Source organism: Mycteria americana, chromosome 2 (assembly GCF_035582795.1).
Source record: "Mycteria americana isolate JAX WOST 10 ecotype Jacksonville Zoo and Gardens chromosome 2, USCA_MyAme_1.0, whole genome shotgun sequence".
Lineage (NCBI taxonomy): Eukaryota > Metazoa > Chordata > Aves > Ciconiiformes > Ciconiidae > Mycteria > Mycteria americana.
The window spans coordinates 173,958,177-173,974,194 of record NC_134366.1 but is presented as its reverse complement, the minus strand read 5'-3'; the positions used below and the strand labels follow the sequence as shown (position 1 = coordinate 173,974,194).

At 50.4% G+C, this 16,018-nt stretch overlaps 1 protein-coding gene across 3 annotated transcripts; it reads left to right on the top strand.

The window, feature by feature from the left end:
* Window positions 1-586: 586 nt before the first annotated feature.
* TOP1MT (DNA topoisomerase I mitochondrial) lies at window positions 587-14,951 on the top strand. 3 transcript variants are annotated; one of them, XM_075495370.1, is made up of 14 exons: window positions 587-652; window positions 1,971-2,086; window positions 4,264-4,385; window positions 5,179-5,301; window positions 5,831-6,018; window positions 6,785-6,929; window positions 7,786-7,929; window positions 8,444-8,629; window positions 9,267-9,335; window positions 10,427-10,541; window positions 11,030-11,157; window positions 11,899-11,993; window positions 12,946-13,095; window positions 13,500-14,951. In XM_075495370.1, exons 3-14 carry the CDS (start codon window positions 4,320-4,322, stop codon window positions 13,600-13,602), a joined length of 1,512 nt encoding a protein of 503 aa, XP_075351485.1. In that variant the 5' UTR covers window positions 587-652; window positions 1,971-2,086; window positions 4,264-4,319; the 3' UTR covers window positions 13,603-14,951. The 3 variants fall into 3 exon arrangements, with proteins under 3 accessions (XP_075351485.1, XP_075351483.1, XP_075351484.1); XM_075495368.1 differs by having other exon boundaries at window positions 588-807; XM_075495369.1 differs by lacking the exon at window positions 587-652 and adding an exon at window positions 1,127-1,325.
* The last annotated feature ends 1,067 nt before the right edge of the window (window positions 14,952-16,018 follow it).

Here is a 16,018-nt window from a genome sequence, read left to right as displayed (position 1 = left end):
ACAACCCCCTGTAATAAAACAGTTTCCAAGACACTGGGAGTTGTCGAGGATATGAAGGGGCTGTATTTTTTTTTTTCCCCACCCCCTTTGCAGCAGTTTTTGGATGATCCAGGCAAGATTTTTAGCAGGAGAGCGTTGGGAAATGATGTATGAGTGGGGCTGATGGATGCTGTATTCTGTCGAGGTGGCAGGGAGCAGTCGTTTTAGCCACTTGGTGTCACTCTCTCCCAGAGCACCCCAATATCTGGGACGGAGAAGGAGCATTTAGGGGGCTTAGATGCTTTGGACCCTGTTACAAACCCGGGCTGCAGGGAGCTGCTAGGGTGTTATCCCAGACAGGGATGCCCATGGGTGCCTGGACCTTTGGGACAGCTCTTGCGGGGCACAGGGTGGCATGAAAAGTGGGACTGTGGAGCTTTTTTTTGCCAAATAATGCCGTGTTTGGGGGGAGCTGGAGCCTGGCACAGAGGCGAGAGGCCAGTATGTAGCATCAGCTCGATTTGCAGCAGATTTGCCCCGAAACACATGCGGGACTACATTTCCCATAAGGCTGCATTGCCTTGGCACGTGGGGAGTGCCATAACCTGGACTGCTTGGACGCAACGGTGGCTCCTCATGGCGATGCCTTGGGCACCGCCACCGCCGTGCCCTGGTGGGTAGCAAGGGTGCCAGCACAAGATGCTCAGGGTCTCCGGGGGTGGTCGGTGGCATGTACCGGTGTCTTGCCTCCTCGTTGCTTGGCCGCAGGGTCCGTCGGCCCTGGCTCGCCCCCGTTTGCCTCTGGCCAGGTTCGAGGGGCTGCGGCAGGTGAGTGCGGGCGATGCTCTGCCGGGATGAGGGACGGCGTGGGTTTGAGAGGAGAGACAGAGCCCTTGCCGCATCCCACGTATCACCCTTGTGGCTGCCTGTCTCTGAGATGCTTTCAGCCAAGTTTTGTGTAGCTTGTTGGGTTTTTTTTTGTTGGTTTGTTTTAATATCTCTTTTCTATGTTTTCCTGGCACAATGCACCTTTTGATGCGATTGATTTATTCCACCCCGCTTCCCGTGGGGAGGAGAAAAGTCAGAAATACTTCCGGGGCACTGCTGAGCAAGAAACACAGGGGTTTTATTTTCCCGGCGTGAAGTCTTGCCGTGTTTTCCCAGCAACTCTTGTTTTCCCAGAGATGCTGGGGTTAATGGGCAGGTGCCTGGCTGGCACCGAGCCGCAGGGTGCAAATCTCTTGCCTGTCCCATGCACTGCCATCAGCAAACTTCTCTGGTGGGCTTCTTGTGCCCCTGACCTGGGTTATCTTTTTTTTTTTAATGTTCTCCCTCTGCTCTTCAGGGTGGGTGTTTTCATTATTTTTTTTTTCTTTTGTTTTAACTCTTTTAAAATAATTGTTTCTCAGCTAAGGCTTGTGGTGACTCTAAAATCCTAATTGCTCTGCAGGGAGGAGAGGTGCTTTATGATTTTAATGTAAATAAAATCTTAGGTGTAAGTAGTATGGGGTGGTGGTCTCCTAGCCATGAATGTGGTGTGAGCTCCTCCTCTGGAAGCACATGAGCTTTTTTGTGTGGTTTTAAAAAAAAAAAAAATGCATTGAGGTCTGGGGAGGAGAGGGGGGAGTGTTTTAGCCCTTGCAGCCTCTTTGGTGTGAATTGAGCAACCTTTGTGGCTCAGCGGTGGGGTCTCTGTGCCTGTCCCTGTGGATTTGGCTGACCCATCCATCCTTTTGCTCTCCCCCTGCGTTCCTCCACGTCACTGCACCGAGCACATCCCCTTCCTCAAAACACCTTTCCCTGGGTTGCATTGCAGTCTTCCTTGTTTGAAAGAATGGGGAAACTGAGGCAGTAGCAGAGACAACAGGATTTCACCTGGGTTTTGTGGCAACCCTGGCTGCTCACAGAACATCTTCCTGGTGTGACCTTGAGAGAAGGTCCCAGACCGCAGGGTAGGGATGCTCTCACGAGTCCCTGTGCATCTGTCCCAGGTGGGAAGAGGAGAAGAAAGAAGATGGGGTAAAGTGGACTCAACTGGAGCACAGAGGACCCTACTTCGCCCCCCTCTATGAGCCGCTTCCTGATGATGTGCAGTTTTATTACGATGGTACGTCTGCCTTGCAATGGGAGCTGGGGCATGTGGAGTTGTCCTCTGCCTGGCCGAAGAGCCGCTATCTTCTCTTGTATGGAGGGGAGAGTATTGCAGACCACAAATTATTGAGGGGCCTAAATATCCCATTGGATAAAGCCTGAACTGGGGGTTAAAGCTGGAGGGTTTTGGATGTGGTGGGAGTTATGGGATTATTGGGGAGCTAATGAACCCCTGACAGTTGCAGGGTGCTTCATGCATCCCCTCTGTGTGGAGCACCCTGGGCAGGGTGAGGGCTTCCATGCAGCTGCCTGCAGCTGGCTTTAGGATGCTGTAATGCAACCACGTATGGATCTGGGACTTGAACCTCTGCTCACAGCCTCTCCTGGCCATGGGGCATGCAGTGGTGGGGCTGGACCCGAAGTTTCTTGAGGGGAAGCAATGCATCTTGGTGCTGTTGCCTGAAGTCCTTGTGTACCTCTTGCAAAGATGGACTGAGGGGGAGGGAAAGAAACATTTTGTCCTCATTAAGATGCTTTGAGGTTTGAGTTTTAAGTCAGCTCATGCCCAGTTTCACTGCAAGCTGGGAAAATGGGGTTTTACTTTTGATGAGATGCAGTTTGCCTGTCCCATGGCCTCAGTGACTGACATGTTGCTTGTCCTCTAAGACGTTGCAGGGTTTGGCTGGGTTGCTCCAAGCTCTCAGTCACAGCTCCTGATGTTGTCCCCAGGGCTGCCACACATTGCCTTACAGCAACTCGGTGCATCGGTGAAGGGGCTGAGAGATTGGCAGGGCCGATCAGGTCTCTGCTGTACTCCTTGGTTTCCCACCATGCCTGCTGGGCTGTCATCTCCTCCCTGCTCTCGGCTCCATCCCTGAACAGTTTTCTGACAGATCAGGGAAGGGAGGCAAGAAGGACTGTGGGGCTTGACCAAGGGATGCTAGAGATGGAAGGGGACTGCAGTCCCATGGGGTCTTGGTCCTCCTCAGCCCCCTCACTAGGGCTTCCTAAACCTTGTCGGTTTTCTTACAGTAGAAAAAAAAAAAAAGGCCAATTTGGGGAAATGAGGTGTCTGGCAACGATGTCACCAGAGGGCGCTGCTGGGACATCGAGGGGGATGTTGGAGACTTTTTTTGGCTCTCTGAGGAGGAGCCCTGGCAGCTGTATGTAGTCCTGCATAGGGTGTAGACCTGCTCTGTGGCCTCTGAGCTGTTGGAGACCCATCTGTGTGTTGTGTGCATCTAGGCTGGTGGCTTTGGCCTGGGATCTTGGGTGACGTTGGCTTGTTTGCTAAAAGGTGTCAACGTTCCTGGATGAAAAAGTGTTTGTGGACAGGCAACAACCCCAAGTAGGAAGGGACCGCGGCTGAACTGGTGTATGTAGGTTGTCATGGGGCTGCTATAAGGCTGTGACCCACCATGTCCAGTTCAGGTGGAGGTCAGGAACCCCAAAAACTACAGTGTCCGGTGCAGGTAGGATTGAACCATCCCCTGAAGCTCTGCAGTGTGCTTTTCCTGCAGCTTGCCTAGAAGAACTATTTCCAAGTATTGGTTTCCTAGGAAGAGCCAAGATGTTCCTTGGATTCACTAGACTTAAGTGCTCTAGTCAAAGAACTCAGGAGAGGACGGTGGCTTTGCCACCTCCAAGAAATGATCCAAGATCCACTGGACAACCACGAGAGGCTCTTGCATCTGTATCTGTTGCACAAATCTTAGCTTTGAGCTTCCCATGATTGCTCCATCTGCATGGGAAAGTATTTGAGATAAAACCTCTCCAAGTGGGATGCTGGCTATTCAGCATGGTCCTGGAAGTGATCACGGTCAGAAAACAAACCTTTCTGTGTTGTCCTGTGGAGCCAGAAGTTTGGGACTCATCATGGCATGGTGGCTGCTGAAAGCCCTGTGGCTCAGTGACCTTAGCATAAATCAGGATTTCCACTCTCCTGGAAGAGAAAATGAAGTGTGTGATTGCAGATGGGTTGCGGCAGCATCCTGCTGTGCCAAGCGCTCTGGGTATTGATCCGCGGACAAGGCTGTGCCTGGTGCAGGGGGGTGCTGAAGTCTTGCCAGTGTCTGTTCTCACCCCTTGTCCCTGTTTTGGCACTGTGAGCATGGGGACTCGCTGAACAACTGCATGGGGCTGTGGGGTTGGGCTGTCCCCGTAACTGATGCTAAAGGTCCTCTCCCTTCCTAGGGAAACCCCTGAAGCTGAGCCTGGCCACGGAGGAAATTGCCACCTTCTACGCCAAAATGCTTGATCATGAATACACGACCAAGGAGATCTTCCAGAATAACTTCTTCAATGACTGGAGAAAGGTACCTTCCCTGTGAGGGCTTCCTTGCTGTCCATCCTCTGCATTAAACACTCAGCTTTAAACCTGTCATCCCCGGACAGACCCTAGGCTGCAATGTGGGATGGAGGGGATGAGTTTGTTTTTTATGGCTTAGTTTCTAATTTAGAATCTCATAATTGTATGTTTATAAATAATACGATTTATTTCCTTGCTTCTTGTGGGTTTGGGCTGGGGCTTGCTGTCTTGCAGCATCCTTGAGGGCTTCATGTTGGCACTCGTGCTCCCTCTGAGTTTTAGGGATGCTACCTAAGAAAGCAGGTGCTGGGTCTTGCAAACAGCTTCACAAATGGTTTGGGGCATAGGTACCTCTGAAGGATTAACCTCATGGTCCCACAGCACCACAGCTCAGGATCCAAACAAAAGCAAGACCCCTACTAGGCCAAGCTTACATGCCCCCAGTTACTGTCGGTTCTGCTTCCGCAGTCCCTGCAAGCTGCTTGCAGCCATGCTTGGGGACCGCTTGTTTCCACAGCAGAGGTTAGAGGTTGCTCTGCCCCACAGCTGGCTGTGTTTTGCTTCTCTGTGGGTGCAGGCTCAGGGGTCCAGAGGCAGCCTGGCTTCCTACCATGGCAGCTTTGTCTGCCCTGGGGTGGATGTGGCTGGGATAGCTGGGGTGGCTGGTTCCTTCTGATTTTTCTGAAGAACTGGCATGTGGGTCTCTATTTCCTTTTCTGTGAAGCAGAGGCATAGGCAGCAGTTCTGTGTGGAGTTGGCTTTGCCTACTGGCCTTACCCAGCCTCTCATCTCTTACTCAGGAGATGACCTCAAAGGAGCAGAAGATAATCAAGGACCTGGACAAGTGTGACTTCAGGGAGATCCACAAGTACTTTGTGGACAAAAGTGAGGCACGGAAAGCACTCTCCAAAGAGGAGAAGCAGGTGAGGACTGTTTCCTATGACATCTGGGGCTGGCTGATATGGTTTGGGACCAGCTTGGCTTATTTTGACTCCTGCTTGTCTCCTTTCCTGGTGTTATGCCCTGACCTGGGACCTCTTTGGCCTTTGGACCAGCTCTGTCTCCATGACCATCACACCCCTTTTCATCAAGTTTATCTGCAGGTGCTGCATGTTTCATGGCTTTGCAGGATACCAGTCATCCTCGGACCATGGTTTGGGGTCCTGCCCTGTCCAGAGGATGGTGGACCTTGCTAAGGAGCTGGTAGCACACAGGCTTGTTCCATTAGCACATCATGCTGGGACAGCATCACTGAGGGTTTGCAAAGCGGGTGGAGATGAGCCATTTGTTGGGAGTGGACTTGGACCCATGCTCACCTCTTCCTCCAACCCTTTGAGCTCTGCTTTTCCAGCCTTGCTTTCTCCAGGGGAAGGAGGGTAGCGATAGGCAGGCACGAGTCACGGGGTTTTGTTTTCATCCTGTGGGGTGATGGTGGGATGGTGCTCGTTTCAGAAACTGAAGGAAGAAGCAGATAAGATCCAGGAGGAGTATGGGTATTGCATCCTGGATGGGCACCGGGAGAAGATAGGCAACTTCAAAACTGAGCCACCGGGGCTGTTCCGTGGACGTGGTGACCACCCCAAAATGGGCATGTTGAAGAAGAGGATCATGCCAGAAGATGTTGTCATCAACTGCAGCAAGTGAGTCCCTTCAGGAAGAGCTGAGCTCCCAAAAGATGAGCTGCTCTTGGGACTGGGGTGAACAGCACATTTTCTCTGCCTCAAGTTGCTGTGGGGTTTTGTTATCTCCTACAATCGCTGCTTTGCACACCCTCAGCCTTGAACTCACTGGAGCCCTTCTGTCACCTCCTGGTCACCTCCAAATATTGGCTTTGCAGTTAGGTCTGACTTCCAGTTTCTCTGTGGATGTACAGTGGCCAGGGAAGCTGTTCAGCAGCTACCATCTCTCACTGGTGTCTGCACTGTTCACCTGGCATCAACTGCAAACACTGCAGTGCTCCTATGGTCTCTCCAAAGAAGGGACAACTCTGTACTTCTCTTGTGTTCCTCTTCCAAACAAGCCATTCCTCCTCATTTTATGGGTCCCTCATGCTGGCTGGAAGCATCAGGATCCTCACTGGAGGGAGGAAAAGCAGTGATTGGATTAAGAGTGTTTGCCCTTTCAGTTAAGTGAGTTGGATTGTTCTTAAACCACCCGTACAAAGACCTTGTGGCCTTGATTCAAAACACTCCCCACCAGCCCAGCAAGTTTTCCCATTGTCCCCAGCATCCAAAGGATAAAGACCTGATCATGTTGTGGAGCAATTTTGGGTGGGCTGTATGTTTTCTGTAAGTAATCCTGCAATGTGTTGACCACCCTTGGCTCACTGTGAAGAAGCAGTTGAGTGGATGACCTGTTCCTGTTCTCCTTCATGGTTTGAGGGCTGTAACCCTGCTCTGCCCACAGGGACTCCAAGATCCCTGAGCCACCAGAAGGGCACAAGTGGAAGGAGGTGCGCTTCGACAACACTGTTACCTGGCTGGCCTCGTGGACAGAAAACATCCAGAACACTTTGAAGTACATCATGCTGAACCCCAGCTCCAAGCTGAAGGTTGAAGTTATGCTGTGGTTCAGGCAGAGCTGTTGTCTGTTGGGCCACCGGCTCTTTGCCAAGTGGAAAGATCAGGGGAAAGCAGAGATGTGGCATGACAACAAAAATGTACTCCCCCCCACCCCCAAAAAAGGGGGTAAACTAACTTAATTGGTATGCCGTTGGGTGGTGAGGGGAAAAGTACAGAGATGATTGTTAAGCGCTGAGCCTGTTCCAGGGGATGGATTGCTACTGGTAGAGCCATCCCTGTACCCTGCTGCATGTGTGTGTCTAGGGACAGCTGTTGAAAGCCAGGCAGGAGCAGAGAGGGTTCACAGGAACCAGAGTCTATGGGGTTGAATTCATTTATGCCAGTAAATGGGAGGGCAGGGGGAAGTGGGATCACCATCTGTAGTGCCATGGGAGGGAGGGGTTGAACACCATGGGGGGGGAAAGGTGATTTAAAGCTATTTCCAGTCCTCAAAGCAAAGAAGGAAACTGCATGCAAGTTAGGCACAACTGAGCAAGTGCATCGTGTCAGTCCGTGTTGGTGGTGTCCAAGCAGCAGTGGTGGCCATGGCTGTGCAGTGCTTGACTCCTCACTTGCTGTGTGCTGGCTGCTAGCTGGTGGTGGATGCCTCCAGGCTATAAGCAGCCCAGACTTGGCCAGGATTCCAGGTCCAGCACAGCCAGCAGAGGCCACAGAAACCCTGGATGAGCTGTTTCTGCTCTGATTTTTCCACTTCGTGGATTAGATTTTTCTCAAGAAAACAATGGGTCTGAGCAGTATTTAGATGCTGGAGGTGTTCCCAGAATAGGGTCTGACTGGTAGGGGTGGAATGAAGATGGGGCACTGGGTCTTGGCCTCTCTTTCCAGGGGGAGAAAGACTGGCAGAAGTATGAGGTAGCCCGGCGCTTAAAAGATGTTGTCCACAAAATCCGTGCTCAGTACCGAGCTGATTGGAAGTCCAAGGAGATGAAGAAGCGGCAAAGAGCAGTGGCCCTCTACTTCATTGATAAGGTATCTGCAGCCTCACCCTGGCCCCCAGGGTTGAGTTTGGGATTTAGCTTACCTGATCCACCCCACCCTGTAGGGTTTTTTTGGTGCCTGCTGGTTGTACTAGCCAGGGTTGCTCCTCCTGAGGCATCTGGCAATGACCATGGAGGATGGAGACTCCTACTATCCGCTGATGCTTGTGTGAAGACTAAGTTGTGTGGCAGCACAGGAGCTGTACTGTCCTTCCCGGACTTTACCAGCATGTGTGTGTCTGTGTGATGGCAAAGGCCCCACCAGAGAGCTGGATAACTTTATTCTGAGGGGGATATTTTAGGGTTTCTTAGAGCAGTGAAATAATCTTCTGCTGGAGCCAGTCAGTTCTTGGCTTCTACCAGGGTCCCAGCAGCCATTCAGTGAGGTACTGTCCTGAGAAAAATTTCTCTTTTTTTTTTTTTTTTCCCTTTGGTGTCCATGTGCACATTAACCTTGGAAAAGGGGAATTGTGGTGGGCTGGGATGGGTAACTTGTCTCCTTCTAGCTGGCCCTGCGAGCCGGCAATGAGAAGGAGGAAGGGGAGACCGCGGACACGGTTGGCTGCTGCTCTCTGCGCGTGGAGCACATCAAGCTGCACCCCAACCTGGATGGGCAGGAGCACGTGGTGGAGTTTGACTTCCTTGGGAAAGACTCGATCCGTTACTACAACAAAGTGTCAGTGGAGAAGCTGGTGAGTGGGGCAGAAATGGAGGCAGCGGCTGGCATGGCAATCTTGGTGCAGGGTTAACTGGGTGGCTTGGCTCGCTCAGTGGTCACCAGTCCCAAATCTGCATCTGAAATCCATTGCAAAGATGCCTCCTGTGCTTTAACACCACGGTGGCAGCATGTGCATGAGATGCAACGGTTCTGGGTGATGAGGATGCACACGTGCTGACCCTGGCCTGAAGAAGGGGGAGAAACTTTGGGATAGGGCTTTCAAGGTTGTTCTAGCCCATGAACCATGAGAGAGAAGTCCTGCCTCCTGCTGGAGCATCCTCAGTTGACTGGTGGGCATTAAGACTTGAACTGTCCTTACTGATATTTTATTTTTTGCTTTGCCCATGGGATAGATTATTTTAATGGTGTTTGTGGGGAAACTGGAGTGGCAGGGATAGCAGAGATGGGGGGGAAAACAGCCTGTGGCCCCAGTGGCTTTGGGTCCCACTAGCAGCCCTTGAAGTTGAGAAGGTTGGTGGTGTGGTAGGATGTGTACTACATGAGTCTGAAACAGAATATATCTGATTGAGGAGGCAGACGGAGATGAAGCAGATGTCTGGGAGCAATTTGCTTCTTGTCCCTGACCAGGGCCATCCTTTCCTTCTCTTCAGGTGTTCAAGAACCTGAAGCTGTTCATGAAGAACAAGGACCCAGGAGATGACCTCTTTGACAGGCTCAATGTGAGTTGTCACTTCTAAGCTTTTGAAACGGCACCGATGGCCCAGAGGGAGTAGAAGCTAAGCCATGACACCCCTGTCCAGCTTGCAGGCTCCCAGGCTGTGGTGATGCATCAGTGTCATCCCTTACCATGGTTTTAACTATCTCCCCTCCAGAGACATCACTGTAACTGTTTGAACACCCTGTTGGGATGCTGTGATATTTTTTTTCTATCCTCTTTCTGCACTGGTAGCATCTTTGATTCTCTGAATGCAGGCTTGGCTGCCTGCCTGCACCCACAAGTAACCCGTGTCCCTGCTAAGGAGGTGACTTTCTGCTCCTTCCCTCCTCTAACTCATCTGCTTGGGGTTTTTTTTAGCCGGGGAAGGCCTGCCCACACACATGTTGCTCAGGGCGTTGCTAGAGGTGTCAAACATCAGCTGTTGATGCTTTCGCACCTTGCCGGGGTTCGGCAGAAGTGTGAGAGGCTGCCGGAGCACAGGGATGCTGGAGACATGTGCTGCAGCCTTCTGTCCTGAGCTACTCCCCTGCAAAAACCTCTTCCCTCCTCTTCCTCAGTATGGGATATGGGGTGCTGCCACCCATGCTCCCCCTCTGCCTGCATCCCCTACAAAGCCCCTTGCCCATCTTTACTCTGAAGAGGCTGCTCCTCTCTGGTTGTATAAGATTTATCTGTGATAGGCTTTCTTGGTACAAGTAAGGCTTCCTCCAAACCCCAGAAGACTCTTCTTAGCATCTTCTGTTTCCAGTCCAACTGCAGCCCCCTGTGCTCTGTAGAACAGAGATATCAGATGTGATGTACGCGAGATGTAATATTGGATGAGACGTGTGTCCTCTTGGACATAGATGGGCAGAAATTGTTGACTTCCGGAGAAATTCTTTGTGGGTATAGGTGGAATTTGTGCCAGTTTTTGGTAGATAAGTGCCTGACCCAACAAGTAGATCTGCCAGCTACAGGAGACTTTTTTTAATGCCTGATTTGGTTGTTTAGGCGGAAGATGGTCTGAAAAGCAAGTGCTTTATTGTCCTGGCTTCTGCTTGTTCTCTTCCTTCTTTTCCCCCCCCCACCTTTGTCCTATCTTCCTTCCTCCAGACATGCATCTTGAACAGACACCTCCAGAGTCTGATGGATGGTTTGAGTGCCAAAGTATTCAGGACCTACAATGCCTCCATTACCCTGCAGGAGCAGCTCAAGGCACTCACTAACTGTGAGTTACGAACAGTGTTCGTGGTATCACCAGCCGCGTGGTGCGGCCAGTGGGCTCAGCCATGTCTGTCCGTTGCCTTGGGGTCCCTAGAACTCCCTGCTCCTCCTTGGCAGGTGATGCACCACGTTGTAGGGTGGTATGCAACCCACGGGGGCATGCAGCAGGTTGGGAACCATGCTAAGTGAGAAATAGTTACCTGCTCAGCAATGGTCTGACTAACTGATAGCCAAGACGGGAGTGTTTCTTTTTCCCCCTTCCTTGCATTCCTGGTTAGCTGCATTATTTTTGCTTGCCTTGGACACTTGAGTGATGAGGCACAATATCAAATTCAGTGATGCTCCAAGTATCCTTCACCAATTTCCACAACCAGGATTGCTCTCCCCTGAGAAAGGATGGGAAAAGCAAACAACTTGCTGTTGTTCTGGTCTGTTCCCTGCCTTCTGTAACTACCAGAAAGGAGACATAGTGATGCTTCCATTTATTTCCAGCTGAAGACAATGTTGCGGGAAAGCTCCTCTCTTACAACCGAGCTAACAGAGCTGTGGCCATCCTGTGCAACCATCAGAGGTCTACACCGAAAACCTTTGAGAAGTCAATGCAAAACCTCCAGACCAAGGTGAGACAGACTAACTGAGAGCCCCCAGACCTGATCTCACCTCTGATCTCTTTTTGGGGGGAGGGGATGGGGAGAAGGTGAATAACCTGATGTCTAAAGAGATTGCATTGATCAAGTGTGGCAAGGAATAAACCAGGAATAGTGGCTTTTTTAAATCAGTACAGAGATATCGGCAACCCAGGGGTGGAGAGTGATGGGGTAAGATCAAATGCTGGATGAAGCACGCTTGGCACAGAGTTTGGTTTTCATCGCTTCCTGACTTCAGACCAGTCTGGGTGCCTTGTGTGATGGCACAGCTTTGACACAGTTGGCTTGGGACCAGGGAAATTGGTTTTCCTGTCTGGCTGTTTGCAGGAGGACCAGCTGAAATTTCATGAGTCTGCTATGGAAATACCTCAGACTACTACTTTTAATTGTCCTCGGCTTTTGTTCACACTCTGCTGGTGAGCCTGGGACTTTGCAGTGGGCTCCAGCACTGTCACGAGCCAGTCACTCGTGCAGTTGCACAAGATGAACAGACAAGAGCTGCAAATGTTTCTGGCGTCAGTACTGTGAGGAACTTTTGTAAGATGCTAAGAAATGCTTGAGCTCCAGCAGGTGCTGCAGGGGCAAGTTGTTGGGACTGGAGTAGGGCTGGTGAGAAATTGAGGAGTGGTGTGGTAAAGGAAAGGGCAAGAGGGAGGCAGCTGAAACCTCCAGGGAGGACAGGAACACGGGCTGACTTTGTATTTACCTTAACAGATCGATGCCAAGAAGCAACAGGTGGAGGAAGCCCAGCAAGAGCTGAAAAAAGCTGAAGATGAGCTTGAAGACACAAAAGATGCCAAAGCAGAAGCGTGAGTAACTCTTCCTTACAATACTCTTTTGCAGAGGGCCTGTGGATGGGGACGGTGCGGTGTGACACCCTACGTGCAGCTCAGCACAACTGACGTGTCCTTGTTGGGTACCAGGTGCCTTCTGCCCCATGGGAGCCTGGCAGATGGGTGGAGGTCTTGTGGATGGTTCCTTGCAACAGTGGGATTGCAAAGAGCTCCTTCAGGGGGATTTCTTTAGGATAGGGCACATCTCTCTGAATACTCAGACTTCAACCCAGCCTTGGAGTTAGCCTACAAATGCCATGGTGCAAAGGATGCCTAGCTTGGGGTTGGACCTGGGGATAGACAGACTAGCCCTGATGCATGGTTTTCTCGCGGGACACTTGAGTGGTGGATTGTGGCTTGTCTGATCTCTGCAGCAGTCATTCCTTGGTGTCTCTTCAAATTTGCTCCTTCCTCCCAGAGCCCAAATGGGACTTGCTGCTCAAAGACAGGAGGAGGTTAGAGGAGAGAAACAAGGCTCGTATTTTATGTTGTGCTCCGGGGTTTCTTGTTTTCTGCTTGTGCTCTGTGTTGCTGAGATGCAGAACAGGTTGTCAGAGATGGCTGTTGCTCACGGAGCCTGAATTTGAGGAGATTCAGGCTGAATTTGAGGAGATTCAGCCAGTCTCTGCTGAGTGCTGGCTTTTGTGCTTGCCCAAATTTGGTAATAATAATTTAAAAAGCACAAGTGTCTTATCAGGTTAAAGTACTTGAAATAGGTTAGTGCTGAATGGCATCTTCCATTTTGGAGTATTTCTAGGCTCAGGCCTTGCAGGATTTAAGGTAAGTGTAGAGACTACTCTGAGCTGAAGTTCATTGGCTTCACATCATGCTCCCAGGCAGCAGCAGATAAGAACTGCTCTGTATTTCACCTCTGCTGCTGCTTTTCCCCTTTAACATGCTGTCTGTGGTGCTCTTCCTCTGCCCTAAGCAATGTGGAGAAGAAAAAGAAGCTGTTGAAGCGGCTGGAAGAGCAGCTGGCCAAGCTGAATGTCCAGGCCACAGACAAGGAGGAAAACAAGCAGATAGCTCTGGGCACGTCCAAACTGAATTACCTGGACCCCAGGATTAGCATAGCCTGGTAAGTCTTGGGCGTGCTATGGGGCAGATGCTCCTCTAGAGATGTGCAGGTCACCTAGCACAGGGGAGGGGGATAAAACACATGCCAGAGCCCTGAGCCTTTGGGGGGAAAGGAATAAACTTTGGCCAGAGAAACCTGTCCAAGCCCTGAATGTGTTGGGGGAGGTGAGCAAAGTCCAAAGCTGAGGCTTCCCTTGCTGCAAATAACTATTTGCAGGATGTCCCTTCTGGGTTCAGGGCAAGAAGGGGTCACTTTGCACGTCATTATTGACAGTGGCACAAAGGTACTTTCTTAAGGAGCTTGCATGGGTAAAAGATGCTGCACCCTGAGTAGAGAGGACCTCTATGGTGGGAGCAGAGCGGGATGGGTAGCACATCCCCACTGCTGTCTTGTGGTCTGCACAGGTGCAAGAAGTTTGGTGTGCCTATTGAGAAGATCTACAACAAGACGCAGAGGGAGAAGTTTGCCTGGGCAATCGATATGGCCGATGAGGACTTTGAATTCTGAGAGAGTGCCTTTCGTGTTAACCCATGCTCATTTGGTGCTGTTGGAAAGCTTTTTTTACTTGCTGCTGCAGTCCTTGCAGGAGTGTTGGGGGGCTGGGGTGTTGTCTAAGGAAAGAGTTTGATACAGGTATTTTGTGCCTTTTTTGTATACAAAAGAAAACACATAGTTTCTAGTTGAAACAGGTATTGTCGACTTGTGACACTCAATCCTGACGGCAGTGACTTTGATGCGAACTTTTAATTCCTCTTCAGAGTTGCCAAGTGCTTTGGATCTTTTCTTTCCTCCTCCAGAGTCTGGGAAGAAGATTGAATGAGAGCCTTAATTGTGCTGATAGGATTAGGTCTAATCTTGTTTATCTCCTTGATGTAGTGGAGGACTGCCCTTTTCAGACTCTCTGAATTGGCTTGATGGGGCAACACAAGGCAATGACAGCACTGAAACAGGCAGCTGGAGTATTAGACCTGGGCATGGGTCGGGGATGCACCGAGAGGAAAAGAAAAATCTCAGGGTTTTACACGTCAGGGTATTTTGTGCCCTTTCACCTCCAGGAGAAGAAGAAACTGTGCGATTGCACAAACACTATCAAAATGGAGAAATGTTGTGGGAGGGAGAGAATGTCATGGCAGGAGAAAGGAGGGAAGGGAAAATGCTGGATTAAAAAGCAGGTTTCACATTGGAGGCATGAAATTCACCTTGGCATTAGCAAAGCGTACTTCAGTAATCGCCCCTACGCGGTTAAACCTTGGTCTGGGAGAGGACATCTCATTTGGGGCCATACTTTCTTTCCCCTACTTGCTTCAGTTGGCTCTGGTTCAGCTCACTGTATCCACAGCAGAAACGAAACTGTCCAGCCACAGATTTAGCAATGGGAAAGGATGATGCTGGTTGTGGGGCTGGACCAGGCTCCGGTGGGATGTGAGCGTGCTGGGGAGCGGTACCAATCTTGCTGGAGCTGTGCCTGTGTTGGGATGACAGCTTCGTCATCAGGCTGCATCCTCCCCAGTCTGCTCCTGCTGGTCATGAAACAGGCAGGGACTGATAGCATAAACTGCTGGTGCTTGCTGCCTAATTGGCTGCTTTTCAGAGGAAAAAAAAAAAAAAAAATAAGTGATATCAGCATGTACCTGGCAACAGTTAGCCTACATGCAAGTGAATCTCAGGTGTAAGCAAGCTGTTGCATTGGCAGCAAGGCCTTCGGGCATCTCAGGGCTGATGTTCAGGTTGCTATAGTCCAAAGCTCTTGGTGCTTCCCATGTGTTCGTTTACAGCCACTTGTTCTTGTGTTTAAACTATTGCTATTTTGGTTCGAAGTCAGGTACTCGAAATGCATTTCATTAAAACTGGAAGTGATTTTTTTTTTCTGAGTATTGGTGACTGGAGGCTTTTTGCAACTCGTCCAAGATGCGGTTCTGCTGTGAGGTGATGTGCAGAGCTCTGGGCCAGGGCTCAGTCTCTATAGTGGGGTCTGTGTATGCTCAGTTGTCTGCAGGGGATTAGGCTTGATGGGAAATCCTTTGCCTTCAAGCAAAGAGCCTGCCTGCAGATCTCAAAAAAACCATTTGTGTTTGGTCCCTAAGGGCCCGTATACAGAACTCAACCACCAAAATTGAATTGCTGCCTGATAGCAGAGTCATGACAAATGTAAGAGGAAAATGCATGTGTGAAACCAATGCTGTTTTATCTCACATCCTCACTGGGGTGTGCTCCACCACTTGGCTGAGATGTGGCAGCTTATGAAACACAACCGGACTGTTCCTGCAAGCCCCAAGAGCTCATGTTGGTTTTAATGAGGCAACTGACTCCTAAAACAGGGATCTAAATCAATCTGGATGGTGGCAAGATTTTTTTTTTTTTCTGGCGAAGGTAGGCCAGTTATCAGCTGCGCAAGCAACGGGCAGGAGCTGCCAAGCGTGCCTTGACCCCTGTGTTGGACTTGTACCTGTGAAACACAGGGAACCAATTTGGTCCCAGTGGATGGAGATGTTTTTCTGCCCACCCTGCTAAACACTTTCTGGCTTTCAAAGGAGGTTAAAGTGAATATTTACCACTAAAGGTGGTAAGTTTGTTCCATCCCAAATAAGGGAGTAATTCTAGCCAAGCCCCTAGTGAAACAGTGCTTCTGTTTTCCAGTAGCAGAAAAAAGGAGCAAGATGCAATTGGATGAGCACTGTGGGTGTTTCCATTGAACCAACAGATTTTTTTTTTTAAAGTATTTCCTAGAGGAAAAAGTCTCTCAAGCACCATGTGAGAGAAGGGAGCTGCATTAGTAAGAGCAGCTGCACCAGTTTGAACAGCTGCTGGGGGAGCACTGGAAAAATCACCCCAGAAAGCAAATCCTACTGCAGCTTTGGGGGGAAATGAGTAACTTGGTCCAGCAGGTTCCCATTGGTGCTGTGATCCTTGGCTGGCTGCTGGG